The 14,380-nt window shown below is 55.9% G+C and overlaps 1 protein-coding gene across 1 annotated transcript in view; it reads left to right on the top strand.

The window, feature by feature from the left end:
- LOC141264608 (obscurin-like) overlaps nt 1-14,380 on the top strand; it is an 870,641-nt gene that overhangs the window by 589,094 nt on the left and 267,167 nt on the right. The window contains exon 28 of the mRNA XM_073676886.1: nt 13,362-13,562. Within this exon, the coding sequence (XP_073532987.1) occupies nt 13,362-13,562 (201 nt within the window). The remainder of the gene's footprint in view (nt 1-13,361; nt 13,563-14,380) is intronic.

Below are 14,380 nucleotides of genomic sequence, written 5' to 3' on the forward strand. Positions count from 1 at the left end.
CCAGGCGTTGTAGGGAGGTCATACAGGCACGTGGAGGCCACACACAATACTCAGCCTCATCAGGGGCATGCCCAGACGTTGTAGGGAGGTCATACAGGCACGTGGGGGCCACACACAATACTCAGCCTCATCAGGAGCATGCCCAGGTGTGGTAGGGAGGTCATACAGGCACGTGGAGGCCACACACAATACTGAGCCTCATCAGGAGCGTGCCCAGGCGTTGTAGGGAGGTCATACAGGCACGTGGAGGCCACACACAATACTCAGCCTCATCAGGAGCATGCCCAGGCGTTGTAGGGGGGTCATACAGGCACGTGGAGGCCACACACACAATACTCAGCCTCATCAGGAGCATGCCCAGGCGTTGTAGGGAGGTCATACAGGCACGTGGAGGCCACACACAATACTCAGCCTCATCAGGAGCATGCCCAGGCGTTGTAGGGAGGTCATACAGGCACGTGGAGGCCACACACAATACTCAGCCTCATCAGGAGCATGCCCAGGCGTTGTAGGGAGGTCATACAGGCACGTGGAGGCCACACACAATACTCAGCCTCATCAGGAGCATGCCCAGGCGTTGTAGGGAGGTCATACAGGCACGTGGAGGCCACACACAATACTCAGCCTCATCAGGAGCATGCCCAGGCGTTGTAGAGAGGTCATACAGGCACGTGGAGGCCACACACAATACTCAGCCTTATCAGGAGCATGGCCAGGCGTTGTAGGGAGGTCATACAGGCACGTGGGGGCCACACACAATACTCAGCCTCATCAGGAGCATGCCCAGGCGTTGTAGGGAGGTCATACAGGCACGTGGAGGCCACACACAATACTCAGCCTCATCAGGAGCATGCCCAGGCGTTGTAGACAGGTCATACAGGCACATGGAGGCCACACACAATACTCAGCCTCATCAGGAGCATGCCCAGGCGTTGTAGGGAGGTCATACAGGCAGGTGGAGGCCGGACACAATACTCAGCCTCATCAGGAGCATGCCCAGGCGTTGTAGGGAGGTCATACAGGCACGTGGAGGCCACACACAATACTGAGCCTCATCAGGAGCATGCCCAGGCGTTGTAAGGAGGTCATACAGGCAGGTGGAGGCCGCACACAATACTCAGCCTCATCAGGAGCATGCTCAGGCGTTGTAGGGAGGTCATAGAGGCACGTGGAGGCCACACACAATACTGAGCCTCATCAGGAGCATGCCCAGGCGTTGTAGGGAGGTCATACAGGCACGTGGAGGCCACACACAATACTCAGCCTCATCAGGAGCATGCCCAGGCGTTGTAGGGAGGTCATACAGGCACGTGGAGGCCGCACACAATACTCAGCCTCATCAGGAGCATGCCCAGGCGTTGTAGGGAGGTCATACAGGCACGTGGAGGCCACACACAATACTCAGCCTCATCAGGAGCATGCCCAGGCGTTTTAGGGAGGTCATACAGGCACGTGGAGGCCACACACAATACTCAGCCTCATCAGGAGCATGCCCAGGCGTTGTAGGGAGGTCATACAGGCACGTGGAGGCCACACACAATACTGAGCCTCATCAGGAGCATGCCCAGGCGTTGTAGGGAGGTCATACAGGCACGTGGAGGCCACACACAATACTGAGCCTCATCAGGAGCATGACCAGGCGTTGTAGGGAGGTCATACAGGCACGTGGAGGCCACACACAATACTCAGCCTCATCAGGAGCATGCCCAGGCGTTGTAGGGAGGTCATACAGGCACGTGGAGGCCACACACAATACTGAGCCTCATCAGGAGCATGGCCAGGCGTTGTAGGGAGGTCATACAGGCATGTGGAGGCCACACACAATACTCAGCCTCATCAGGGGCATGCCCAGACGTTGTAGGGAGGTCATACAGGCACGTGGGGGCCACACACAATACTCAGCCTCATCAGGAGCATGCCCAGGTGTGGTAGGGAGGTCATACAGGCACGTGGAGGCCACACACAATACTGAGCCTCATCAGGAGCGTGCCCAGGCGTTGTAGGGAGGTCATACAGGCACGTGGAGGCCACACACAATACTCAGCCTCATCAGGAGCATGCCCAGGCGTTGTAGGGAGGTCATACAGGCACGTGGAGGCCACACACACAATACTCAGCCTCATCAGGAGCATGCCCAGGCGTTGTAGGGAGGTCATACAGGCACGTGGAGGCCACACACAATACTCAGCCTCATCAGGAGCATGCCCAGGCGTTGTAGGGAGGTCATACAGGCACGTGGAGGCCACACACAATACTCAGCCTCATCAGGAGCATGCCCAGGCGTTGTAGGGAGGTCATACAGGCACGTGGAGGCCACACACAATACTCAGCCTCATCAGGAGCATGCCCAGGCGTTGTAGGGAGGTCATACAGGCACGTGGAGGCCACACACAATACTCAGCCTCATCAGGAGCATGCCCAGGCGTTGTAGAGAGGTCATACAGGCACGTGGAGGCCACACACAATACTCAGCCTTATCAGGAGCATGGCCAGGCGTTGTAGGGAGGTCATACAGGCACGTGGGGGCCACACACAATACTCAGCCTCATCAGGAGCATGCCCAGGCGTTGTAGGGAGGTCATACAGGCACGTGGAGGCCACACACAATACTCAGCCTCATCAGGAGCATGCCCAGGCGTTGTAGACAGGTCATACAGGCACATGGAGGCCACACACAATACTCAGCCTCATCAGGAGCATGCCCAGGCGTTGTAGGGAGGTCATACAGGCACGTGGAGGCCACACACAATACTCAGCCTCATCAGGAGCGTGCCCAGGCGTTGTAGGGAGGTCATACAGGCACGTGGAGGCCACACACAATACTGAGCCTCATCAGGAGCGTGCCCAGGCGTTGTAGGGAGGTCATACAGGCACGTGGAGGCCACACACAATACTCAGCCTCATCAGGAGCGTGCCCAGGCGTTGTAGGGAGGTCATACAGGCACGTGGAGGCCACACACAATACTCAGCCTCATCAGGAGCATGCCCAGGCATTGTAGGGAGGTCATACAGGCACGTGGGGGCCACACACAATACTCAGCCTCATCAGGAGCATGCCCAGGCGTTGTAGGGAGGTCATACAGGCACGTGGAGGCCACACACAATACTCAGCCTCATCAGGAGCGTGCCCAGGCGTTGTAGGGAGGTCATACAGGCACGTGGAGGCCACACACAATACTCAGCCTCATCAGGAGCATGCCCAGGCGTTGTAGGGAGGTCATACAGGCACGTGGGGGCCACACACAATAATCAGCCTCATCAGGAGCATGCCCAGGTGTTGTAGGGAGGTCATACAGGCACGTGGGGGCCACACACAATACTGAGCCTCATCAGGAGCATGCCCAGGCGTTGTAGGGAGGTCATACAGGCACGTGGAGGCCACACACAATACTGAGCCTCATCAGGAGCATGCCCAGGCGTTGTAGGGAGGTCATACAGGCACGTGGAGGCCACACACAATACTGAGCCTCATCAGGAGCATGCCCAGGCGTTGTAGAGAGGTCATACAGGCTCGTGGGGGCCACACACAATACTCAGCCTCATCAGGAGCATGCCCAGGTGTTGGAGGGAGGTCATACAGGCACATGGGGGCCACACACAATACTGAGCCTCATCAGGAGCATGCCCAGGCGTTGTAGGGAGGTCATACAGGCACGTGGAGGCCACACACAATACTGAGCCTCATCAGGTGCATGCCCAGGCGTTGTAGGGAGGTCATACAGGCACGTGGAGGCCACACACAATACTCAGCCTCATCAGGAGCATGCCCTGGCGTTGTAGGGAGGTCATAGAGGCACGTGGGGGCCACACACAATACTCAGCCTCATCAGGAGCATGCCCAGGCGTTGTAGGGAGGTCATACAGGCATGTGGAGGCCACACACAATACTCAGCCTCATCAGGAGCATGCCCAGGCGTTGTAGGGAGGTCATACAGGCACGTGGAGGCCACACACAATACTCAGCCTCATCAGGAGCATGCCCAGGCGTGGTAGGGAGGTCATACAGGCACGTGGGGGCCACACACAATACTCAGCCTCATCAGGAGCATGCCCAGGCGTTGTAGGGAGGTCATACAGGCACGTGGAGGCCACACACAATACTGAGCCTCATCAGGAGCATGCCCAGGCGTTGTAGGGAGGTCATACAGGCATGTGGAGGCCACACACAATACTCAGCCTCATCAGGGGCATGCCCAGGCGTTGTAGGGAGGTCATACAGGCGCTTGGAGGCCACACACAATACTCAGCCTCATCAGGAGCATGCCCAGGTGTTGTAGGGAGGTCATACAGGCACGTGGGGGCCACACACAATACTGAGCCTCATCAGGAGCATGCCCAGGCGTTGTAGGGAGGTCATACAGGCACGTGGAGGCCACACACAATACTGAGCCTCATCAGGAGCATGCCCAGGCGTTGTAGGGAGGTCATACAGGCACGTGGAGGCCACACACAATACTCAGCCTCATCAGGAGCATGCCCAGGCGTTGTAGGGAGGTCATACAGGCACGTGGAGGCCACACACAATACTGAGCCTCATCAGGAGCATGCCCAGGCGTTGTAGGGAGGTCATACAGGCACGTGGAGGCCACACACAATACTCAGCCTCATCAGGAGCATGCCCAGGCGTTGTAGAGAGGTCATACAGGCTCGTGGGGGCCACACACAATACTCAGCCTCATCAGGAGCATGCCCAGGTGTTGTAGGAAGGTCATACAGGCACGTGGGGGCCACACACAATACTGAGCCTCATCAGGAGCATGCCCAGGCGTTGTAGGGAGGTCATACAGGCACGTGGAGGCCACACACAATACTCAGCCTCATCAGGAGCATGCCCAGGCGTTGTAGGGAGGTCATACAGGCACGTGGGGGCCACACACAATACTCAGCCTCATCAGGAGCATGCCCAGGTGTGGTAGGGAGGTCATACAGGCACGTGGAGGCCACACACAATACTGAGCCTCATCAGGAGCATGCCCAGGCGTTGTAGGGAGGTCATACAGGCACGTGGAGGCCACACACAATACTCAGCCTCATCAGGAGCATGCCCAGGCATTGTAGGGAGGTCATACAGGCACGTGGAGGCCACACACAATACTCAGCCTCATCAGGAGCATGCCCAGGCGTTGTAGGGAGGTCATACAGGCACGTGGAGGCCACACACAATACTGAGCCTCATCAGGAGCATGCCCAGGCGTTGTAGGGAGGTCATACAGGCACGTGGAGGCCACACACAATACTCAGCCTCATCAGGAGCATGCCCAGGCATTGTAGGGAGGTCATACAGGCACGTGGAGGCCACACACAATACTCAGCCTCATCAGGAGCATGCCCAGGCGTTGTAGGGAGGTCATACAGGCACGTGGAGGCCACACACAATACTCAGCCTCATCAGGAGCATGCCCAGGCGTTGTAGAGAGGTCATACAGGCACGTGGAGGCCACATACAATACTCAGCCTCATCAGGAGCATGCCCAGGCGTTGTAGGGAGGTCATACAGGCACGTGGAGGCCACACACAATACTCAGCCTCATCAGGAGCATGCCCAGGCATTGTAGGGAGGTCATACAGGCACGTGGAGGCCACACACAATACTCAGCCTCATCAGGAGCATGCCCAGGCGTTGTAGGGAGGTCATACAGGCACGTGGAGGCCACACACAATACTGAGCCTCATCAGGAGCATGCCCAGGCGTTGTAGGGAGGTCATACAGGCACATGGGGGCCACACACAATACTCAGCCTCATCAGGAGCATGCCCAGGTGTGGTAGGGAGGTCATACAGGCACGTGGAGGCCACACACAATACTGAGCCTCATCAGGAGCGTGCCCAGGCGTTGTAGGGAGGTCATACAGGCACTTGGAGGCCACACACAATACTCAGCCTCATCAGGAGCATGCCCAGGCGTTGTAGGGAGGTCATACAGGCACGTGGAGGTCACACACACAATACTCAGCCTCATCAGGAGCATGCCCAGGCGTTGTAGGGAGGTCATACAGGCACGTGGAGGCCACACACAATACTCAGCCTCATCAGGAGCATGCCCAGGTGTTGTAGGGAGGTCATACAGGCACGTGGAGGCCACACACAATACTCAGCCTCATCAGGAGCATGCCCAGGCGTTGTAGGGAGGTCATACAGACACGTGGAGGCCACACACAATACTCAGCCTCATCAGGAGCATGCCCAGGCGTTGTAGGGAGGTCATACAGGCACGTGGAGGCCACACACAATACTCAGCCTCATCAGGAGCATGCCCAGGCGTTGTAGAGAGGTCATACAGGCACGTGGGGGCCACACACAATACTCGGCCTCATCAGGAGCATGCCCAGGCGTTGTAGGGAGGTCATACAGGCACGTGGGGGCCACACACAATACTCAGCCTCATCAGGAGCATGCCCAGGCGTTGTAGGGAGGTCATACAGGCACGTGGAGGCCACACACAATACTGAGCCTCATCAGGAGCGTGCCCAGGCGTTGTAGGGAGGTCATACAGGCACGTGGAGGCCACACACAATACTCAGCCTCATCAGGAGCATGCCCAGGCGTTGTAGGGAGGTCATACAGGCACGTGGAGGTCACACACAATACTCAGCCTCATCAGGAGCATGCCCAGGCGTTGTAGGGAGGTCATACAGGCACGTGGGGGCCACACACAATACTCAGCCTCATCAGGAGCATGCCCAGGTGTTGTAGGGAGGTCATACAGGCACGTGGAGGCCACACACAATTCTCAGCCTCATCAGGAGCATGCCCAGGCGTTGTAGGGAGGTCATACAGGCACGTGGGGGCCACACACAATACTCAGCCTCATCAGGAGCATGCCCAGGCGTTTTAGGGAGGTCATACATGCACGTGGAGGCCACACACAATACTCAGCCTCATCAGGAGCATGCCCAGGCGTTGTAGGGAGGTCAAACAGGCACGTGGAGGCCACACACAATACTCAGCCTCATCAGGAGCATGCCCAGGTGTTGTAGGGAGGTCATACAGGCACGTGGAGGCCACACACAATACTCAGCCTCATCAGGAGCATGCCCAGGCGTTGTAGGGAGGTCATACAGGCACGTGGAGGCCACATACAATACTCAGCCTCATCAGGAGCATGCCCAGGCGTTGTAGGGAGGTCATACAGGCACGTGGGGGCCACACACAATACTCAGCCTCATCAGGAGCATGCCCAGGTGTTGTAGGGAGGTCATACAGGCACGTGGGGGCCACACACAATACTGAGCCTCATCAGGAGCATGCCCAGGCGTTGTAGGGAGGTCATACAGGCACGTGGAGGCCACACACAATACTCAGCCTCATCAGGAGCATGCCCAGGCGTTGTAGGGAGGTCATACAGGCACGTGGGGGCCACACACAATACTCAGCCTCATCAGGAGCATGCCCAGGTGTGGTAGGGAGGTCATACAGGCACGTGGAGGCCACACACAATACTGAGCCTCATCAGGAGCATGCCCAGGCGTTGTAGGGAGGTCATACAGGCACGTGGAGGCCACACACAATACTCAGCCTCATCAGGAGCATGCCCAGGCATTGTAGGGAGGTCATACAGGCACGTGGAGGCCACACACAATACTCAGCCTCATCAGGAGCATGCCCAGGCGTTGTAGAGAGGTCATACAGGCACGTGGAGGCCACATACAATACTCAGCCTCATCAGGAGCATGCCCAGGCGTTGTAGGGAGGTCATACAGGCACGTGGAGGCCACACACAATACTGAGCCTCATCAGGAGCATGCCCAGGCGTTGTAGGGAGGTCATACAGGCACGTGGAGGCCACACACAATACTCAGCCTCATCAGGAGCATGCCCAGGCGTTGTAGGGAGGTCATACAGGCACGTGGAGGCCACACACAATACTCAGCCTCATCAGGAGCATGCCCAGGCGTTGTAGGGAGGTCATACAGGCACGTGGAGGCCACACACAATACTGAGCCTCATCAGGAGCATGCCCAGGCGTTGTAGGGAGGTCATACAGGCACATGGGGGCCACACACAATACTCAGCCTCATCAGGAGCATGCCCAGGTGTGGTAGGGAGGTCATACAGGCACGTGGAGGCCACACACAATACTGAGCCTCATCAGGAGCGTGCCCAGGCGTTGTAGGGAGGTCATACAGGCACTTGGAGGCCACATACAATACTCAGCCTCATCAGGAGCATGCCCAGGCGTTGTAGGGAGGTCATACAGGCACGTGGAGGCCACACACACAATACTCAGCCTCATCAGGAGTATGCCCAGGCGTTGTAGAGAGGTCCCACAGGCACGTGGCGGCCACACACAATACTGAGCCTCATCAGGAGCATGCCCAGGCGTTGTAGGGAGGTCATACAGGCACGTGGAGGCCACACACAATACTGAGCCTCATCAGGAGCATGCCCAGGCGTTGTAGGGAGGTCATACAGGCACATGGGGGCCACACACAATACTCAGCCTCATCAGGAGCATGCCCAGGTGTGGTAGGGAGGTCATACAGGCACGTGGAGGCCACACACAATACTGAGCCTCATCAGGAGCGTGCCCAGGCGTTGTAGGGAGGTCATACAGGCACTTGGAGGCCACACACAATACTCAGCCTCATCAGGAGCATGCCCAGGCGTTGTAGGGAGGTCATACAGGCACGTGGAGGTCACACACACAATACTCAGCCTCATCAGGAGCATGCCCAGGCGTTGTAGGGAGGTCATACAGGCACGTGGAGGCCACACACAATACTCAGCCTCATCAGGAGCATGCCCAGGTGTTGTAGGGAGGTCATACAGGCACGTGGAGGCCACACACAATACTCAGCCTCATCAGGAGCATGCCCAGGCGTTGTAGGGAGGTCATACAGGCACGTGGAGGCCACACACAATACTCAGCCTCATCAGGAGCATGCCCAGGCGTTGTAGGGAGGTCATACAGGCACGTGGAGGCCACACACAATACTCAGCCTCATCAGGAGCATGCCCAGGCGTTGTAGAGAGGTCATACAGGCACGTGGGGGCCACACACAATACTCGGCCTCATCAGGAGCATGCCCAGGCGTTGTAGGGAGGTCATACAGGCACGTGGGGGCCACACACAATACTCAGCCTCATCAGGAGCATGCCCAGGCGTTGTAGGGAGGTCATACAGGCACGTGGAGGCCACACACAATACTGAGCCTCATCAGGAGCGTGCCCAGGCGTTGTAGGGAGGTCATACAGGCACGTGGAGGCCACACACAATACTCAGCCTCATCAGGAGCATGCCCAGGCGTTGTAGGGAGGTCATACAGGCACGTGGAGGTCACACACAATACTCAGCCTCATCAGGAGCATGCCCAGGCGTTGTAGGGAGGTCATACAGGCACGTGGAGGCCACACACAATTCTCAGCCTCATCAGGAGCATGCCCAGGCGTTGTAGGGAGGTCATACAGGCACGTGGGGGCCACACACAATACTCAGCCTCATCAGGAGCATGCCCAGGCGTTTTAGGGAGGTCATACAGGCACGTGGAGGCCACACACAATACTCAGTCTCATCAGGAGCATGCCCAGGTGTTGTAGGGAGGTCATACAGGCACGTGGAGGCCACACACAATACTCAGCCTCATCAGGAGCATGCCCAGGCGTTGTAGGGAGGTCAAACAGGCACGTGGAGGCCACACACAATACTCAGCCTCATCAGGAGCATGCCCAGGCGTTGTAGGGAGGTCAAACAGGCACGTGGAGGCCACACACAATACTCAGCCTCATCAGGAGCATGCCCAGGTGTTGTAGGGAGGTCATACAGGCACGTGGAGGCCACACACAATACTCAGCCTCATCAGGAGGATGCCCAGGTGTTGTAGGGAGGTCATACAGGCACGTGGAGGCCATACACAATACTCAGCCTCATCAGGAGCATGCCCAGGCATTGTAGGGAGGTCATACAGGCACGTGGAGGCCACACACAATGCTGAGCCTCATCAGGAGCATGCCCAGGCGTTGTAGTGAGGTCATACAGGTACTTGGAGGCCACACACAATACTCAGCCTCATCAGGAGCATGCCCAGGCGTTGTAGGGAGGTCATATAGGCACGTGGAGGCCATACACAATACTCAGCCTCATCAGGAGCGTGCCCAGGCGTTGTAGGGAGGTCATACAGGCACGTGGAGGCCACACACAATACTGAGCATCATCAGGAGCATGCCCAGGCGTTGTAGGGAGGTCATACAGGCACGTGGAGGCCACACACAATACTCAGCCTCATCAGGAGCGTGCCCAGGCGTTGTAGGGAGGTCATACAGGCACGTGGAGGCCACACACAATACTGAGCCTCATCAGGTGCATGCCCAGGCGTTGTAGGGAGGTCATACAGGCACGTGGAGGCCACACACAATACTCAGCCTCATCAGGAGCAGGCCCAGGCGTTGTAGGGAGGTCATACAGGCACGTGGAGGCCACACACAATACTGAGCCTCATCAGGTGCATGCCCAGGCGTTGTAGGGAGGTCATACAGGCACGTGGAGGCCACACACAATACTCAGCCTCATCAGGAGCATGCCCAGGCGTTGTAGGGAGGTCATACAGGCACGTGGAGGCCACACACAATACTGAGCCTCATCAGGTGCATGCCCAGGCGTTGTAGGGAGGTCATACAGGCACGTGGAGGCCACACACAATACTCAGCCTCATCAGGAGCATGCCCAGGCGTTGTAGGGAGGTCATACAGGCACGTGGAGGCCACACACAATACTGAGCCTCATCAGGTGCATGCCCAGGCGTTGTAGGGAGGTCATACAGGCACATGGAGGCCACACACAATACTCAGCCTCATCAGGAGCATGCCCAGGCGTTGTAGGGAGGTCATACAGGCACGTGGAGGCCACACACAATACTCAGCCTCATCAGGAGCATGCCCAGGCGTTGTAGGGAGGTCATACAGGCACGTGGAGGCCACACACAATACTGAGCCTCATCAGGTGCATGCCCAGGCGTTGTAGGGAGGTCATACAGGCACATGGAGGCCACACACAATACTCAGCCTCATCAGGAGCATGCCCAGGCGTTGTAGGGAGGTCATACAGGCACGTGGAGGCCACACACAATACTCAGCCTCATCAGGAGCATGCCCAGGCGTTGTAGGGAGGTCATACAGGCACGTGGAGGCCACACACAATACTCAGCCTCATCAGGAGCATGCCCAGGCGTTGTAGGGAGGTCATACAGGCACGTGGAGGCCACACACAATACTGAGCCTCATCAGGAGCATGCCCAGGCGTTGTAGGGAGGTCATACAGGCACGTGGAGGCCACACACAATACTCAGCCTCATCAGGAGCATGCCCAGGCGTTGTAGGGAGGTCATACAGGCACGTGGAGGCCACACACAATACTCAGCCTCATCAGGAGCATGCCCAGGCGTTGTAGGGAGGTCATACAGGCACGTGGAGGCCACACACAATACTCAGCCTCATCAGGAGCATGCCCAGGCGTTGTAGGGAGGTCATACAGGCACGTGGAGGCCACACACAATACTCAGCCTCATCAGGGGCATGCCCAGGCGTTGTAGGGAGGTCATACAGGCACGTGGAGGCCACACACAATACTCAGCCTCATCAGGAGCATGTCCTGGCATTGTAGGGAGGTCATACAGGCACGTGGAGGCCACACACAATACTCAGCCTCATCAGGAGCATGCCCAGGCGTTGTAGGGAGGTCATACAGGCACGTGGAGGCCACACACAATACTCAGCCTCATCAGGAGCATGCCCAGGCGTTGTAGGGAGGTCATACAGGCACGTGGAGGCCACACACAATACTCAGCCTCATTGTGACTTGTTTTAAGGACATTACATCACAGTTGGATCAGCCTGTAGTGTGTTTTTCCACTGTAATTTTGGGGGTGACTCCACATCCAGGCCTCCATTGGTTAATAAATGTGATTTCCATTGATGATTTTTGTGTGATTTTGTTGTCAGCACATTCAGCTTCTACAGAACAAAGGATTCAATGAGAAGATTTCATTCATTCACATCTAGGAGGGGGGATTTCAGGGGTCCCTGTATTTTTTTGAGCAGTGTATATATATATCTATCTCTATCGGATGGATATACAGTTGTGCTCTAAAGTTTACATACCCTGGCAGAATTTTTCCTTTCTTGGCCTTGCTTCAGAGAATGATATCAAAAAACCTTTTCCTCCCCTCATGGTTATTGGTTGGGTGAAGCCATTTATTGTGTTTTTCTCTTTTTACATAATAATGACAATCAAAAACATCCAAATGACCCTGATCAGAAGGTCACATACCCTGGGGTGATTTTGGCCTGATAACATGCACAGAATTTGACACAAATGGGTTTGAATGGCTACTAAAGGTAACATCCTCACCTGTGACCTGTTTGCTTGTAATCAGTGTGTGTGCATAAAAGCTGAGTGAGTTTCTGGGATCCAAATGGAAAATCAGGGGCTCTGTAAAAACCAAACCACGGTCAGGTAGACCAACAAAAATTTCAGCCACAACTGCCGGGAAAATTGTTCAGGATGCAAAGAAAAACCCACAAATAACATCAGCTGAAATTCAGGACTCTCTGAAAACTAGAGGTGTGGCTGTTTCAAGATGCAAAATAAGGAGGCACTTGAAGAAAAATGGGCTGCATGGCCGAGTTGCCAGAAGAAAGCCATTACTGCGCAAATGCCACAAAGTATCTCACCTACAATACGCCAAACAGCACAGAGACAAGCCTCAAAACTTCTGGAACAAGGTAATTTGGAGTGATGAGACCAAAATTGAACTTTTTGGCCACAACCATAAACGAAACGTTACATTTGGAGAGATGTCAACAAGGTCTATGATGAAAGGAACACCATTCCTACAATAAAGCATGGAGGTGGATTGCTGATGTTTTGGGGATGTGTGATCTTCCTTACGTTAGTTCTGAAGGTCTAGTTTACTGATTCCCCTAATCTTAGTTATGCAGCTTTTGCTCACAGTCCCTCCCTATCCAAGCCCTTGAGATTTTCTCCATACATCTTCCTCACCTCAGTCCTGGTGCTCTTACTCACTGGTGCTCCTTAATCCAGCCTTCATTGTCTTGTACACTGACTGTTTGTACCTCAGACATGAAACTCTGCCTCATTGGCTCATCTTAGCTCATTCTTTGAAATTGTCCTCACTGATCTCTTATCTCACTCCTAGAGCTCTTACTCACTAGTCTTCCCCAACTCGGCCTAGAAGTTCTTACTCACTGACCCTCCGCACTTCATTTCTGGAACTCTCACTTACTGGATCAAAGTTTAGTACTGGAATACTGTGTCACTTACAATCTTTTGCTTACTGACCAGCCTCACCTTAGTTGTGGAAATCTTGCTCACCGTTCCACCTAATTGCTTTCTTTCTTGTTTTTAGAGGATCGTTTGGTTTTGTAAAACGCGTTGTGCACAAAGGAAACGGAGCCACATGTGCAGCCAAATTTATCCCTCTGAGGAGCAAGACGCGGCAGCAGGCGTACCGCGAGCGCGATGTGTTATCAGAGGTGTCACATGACCGCATCACCACGCTTCTCGACGCCTTCGAAACTAAAAAGACATTAATTCTCATTATGGAGATGTATCCTTTACTGGAGTAGTGCGGCGGTGTGTACTATGAATGTGCGTCTGCGCGTCCTTGTCTGCGCGTCCTTGTCTGCGCGTCCTTGTCTGCGCGTCCTTGTCTGCGTGTCCTTGTCTGCGCGTCCTTGTTTGCACGTCCTTGCCTGCGTGTCTGGGCGTCCTTGTCTGCGTGACCTTGTCTGCGCGTCCTTGTCTGCGCGTCCTTGTCTGCGCATCCTTGTTTGCTCGTCCTTGCCTGCGTGTCTGGGCGTCCTTGTCTGGGCGTCCTTGTCTGCGCGTCCTTGTCTGCGCGTCCTTGTCTGCGCGTCCTTGTCTGCGAGTCCTTGTCTGCGTGTCCTTGTCTGCGCGTCCTTGTTTGCACGTCCTTGCCTGCGTGTCTGGGTGTCCTTGTCTGCGTGACCTTGTCTGCGCGTCCTTGTCTGAGCGTCCTTGTCTGCGCGTCCTTGTCTGCGTGTCCTTGTCTGCGCGTCCTTGTTTGCACGTCCTTGCCTGCGTGTCTGGGCGTCCTTGTCTGCGCGTCCTTGTCTGCGCGTCCTTGTCTGCGCGTCCTTGTTTGCACGTCCTTGCCTGCGTGTCTGGGCGTCCTTGTCTGCGTGACCTTGTCTGCGCGTCCTTGTCTGCGCGTCCTTGTCTGCGTGTCCTTGTCTGCACGTCCTTGCCTGCGTGTCTGGGCGTCCTTGTCTGCGTGACCTTGTCTACGCGTCCTTGTCTGCGTGTCCTTGTTTGCACGTCCTTGTCTGCGTGTCCTTGTCTGCGCGTCCTTGTTTGCACGTCCTTGCCTGCGTGTCTGGGCGTCCTTGTCTGCGTGACCTTGTC

Source organism: Phyllobates terribilis, unplaced genomic scaffold (assembly GCF_046119375.1).
Source record: "Phyllobates terribilis strain yellow unplaced genomic scaffold, ASM4611937v1 Scaffold_4__5_contigs__length_816908805, whole genome shotgun sequence".
Lineage (NCBI taxonomy): Eukaryota > Metazoa > Chordata > Amphibia > Anura > Dendrobatidae > Phyllobates > Phyllobates terribilis.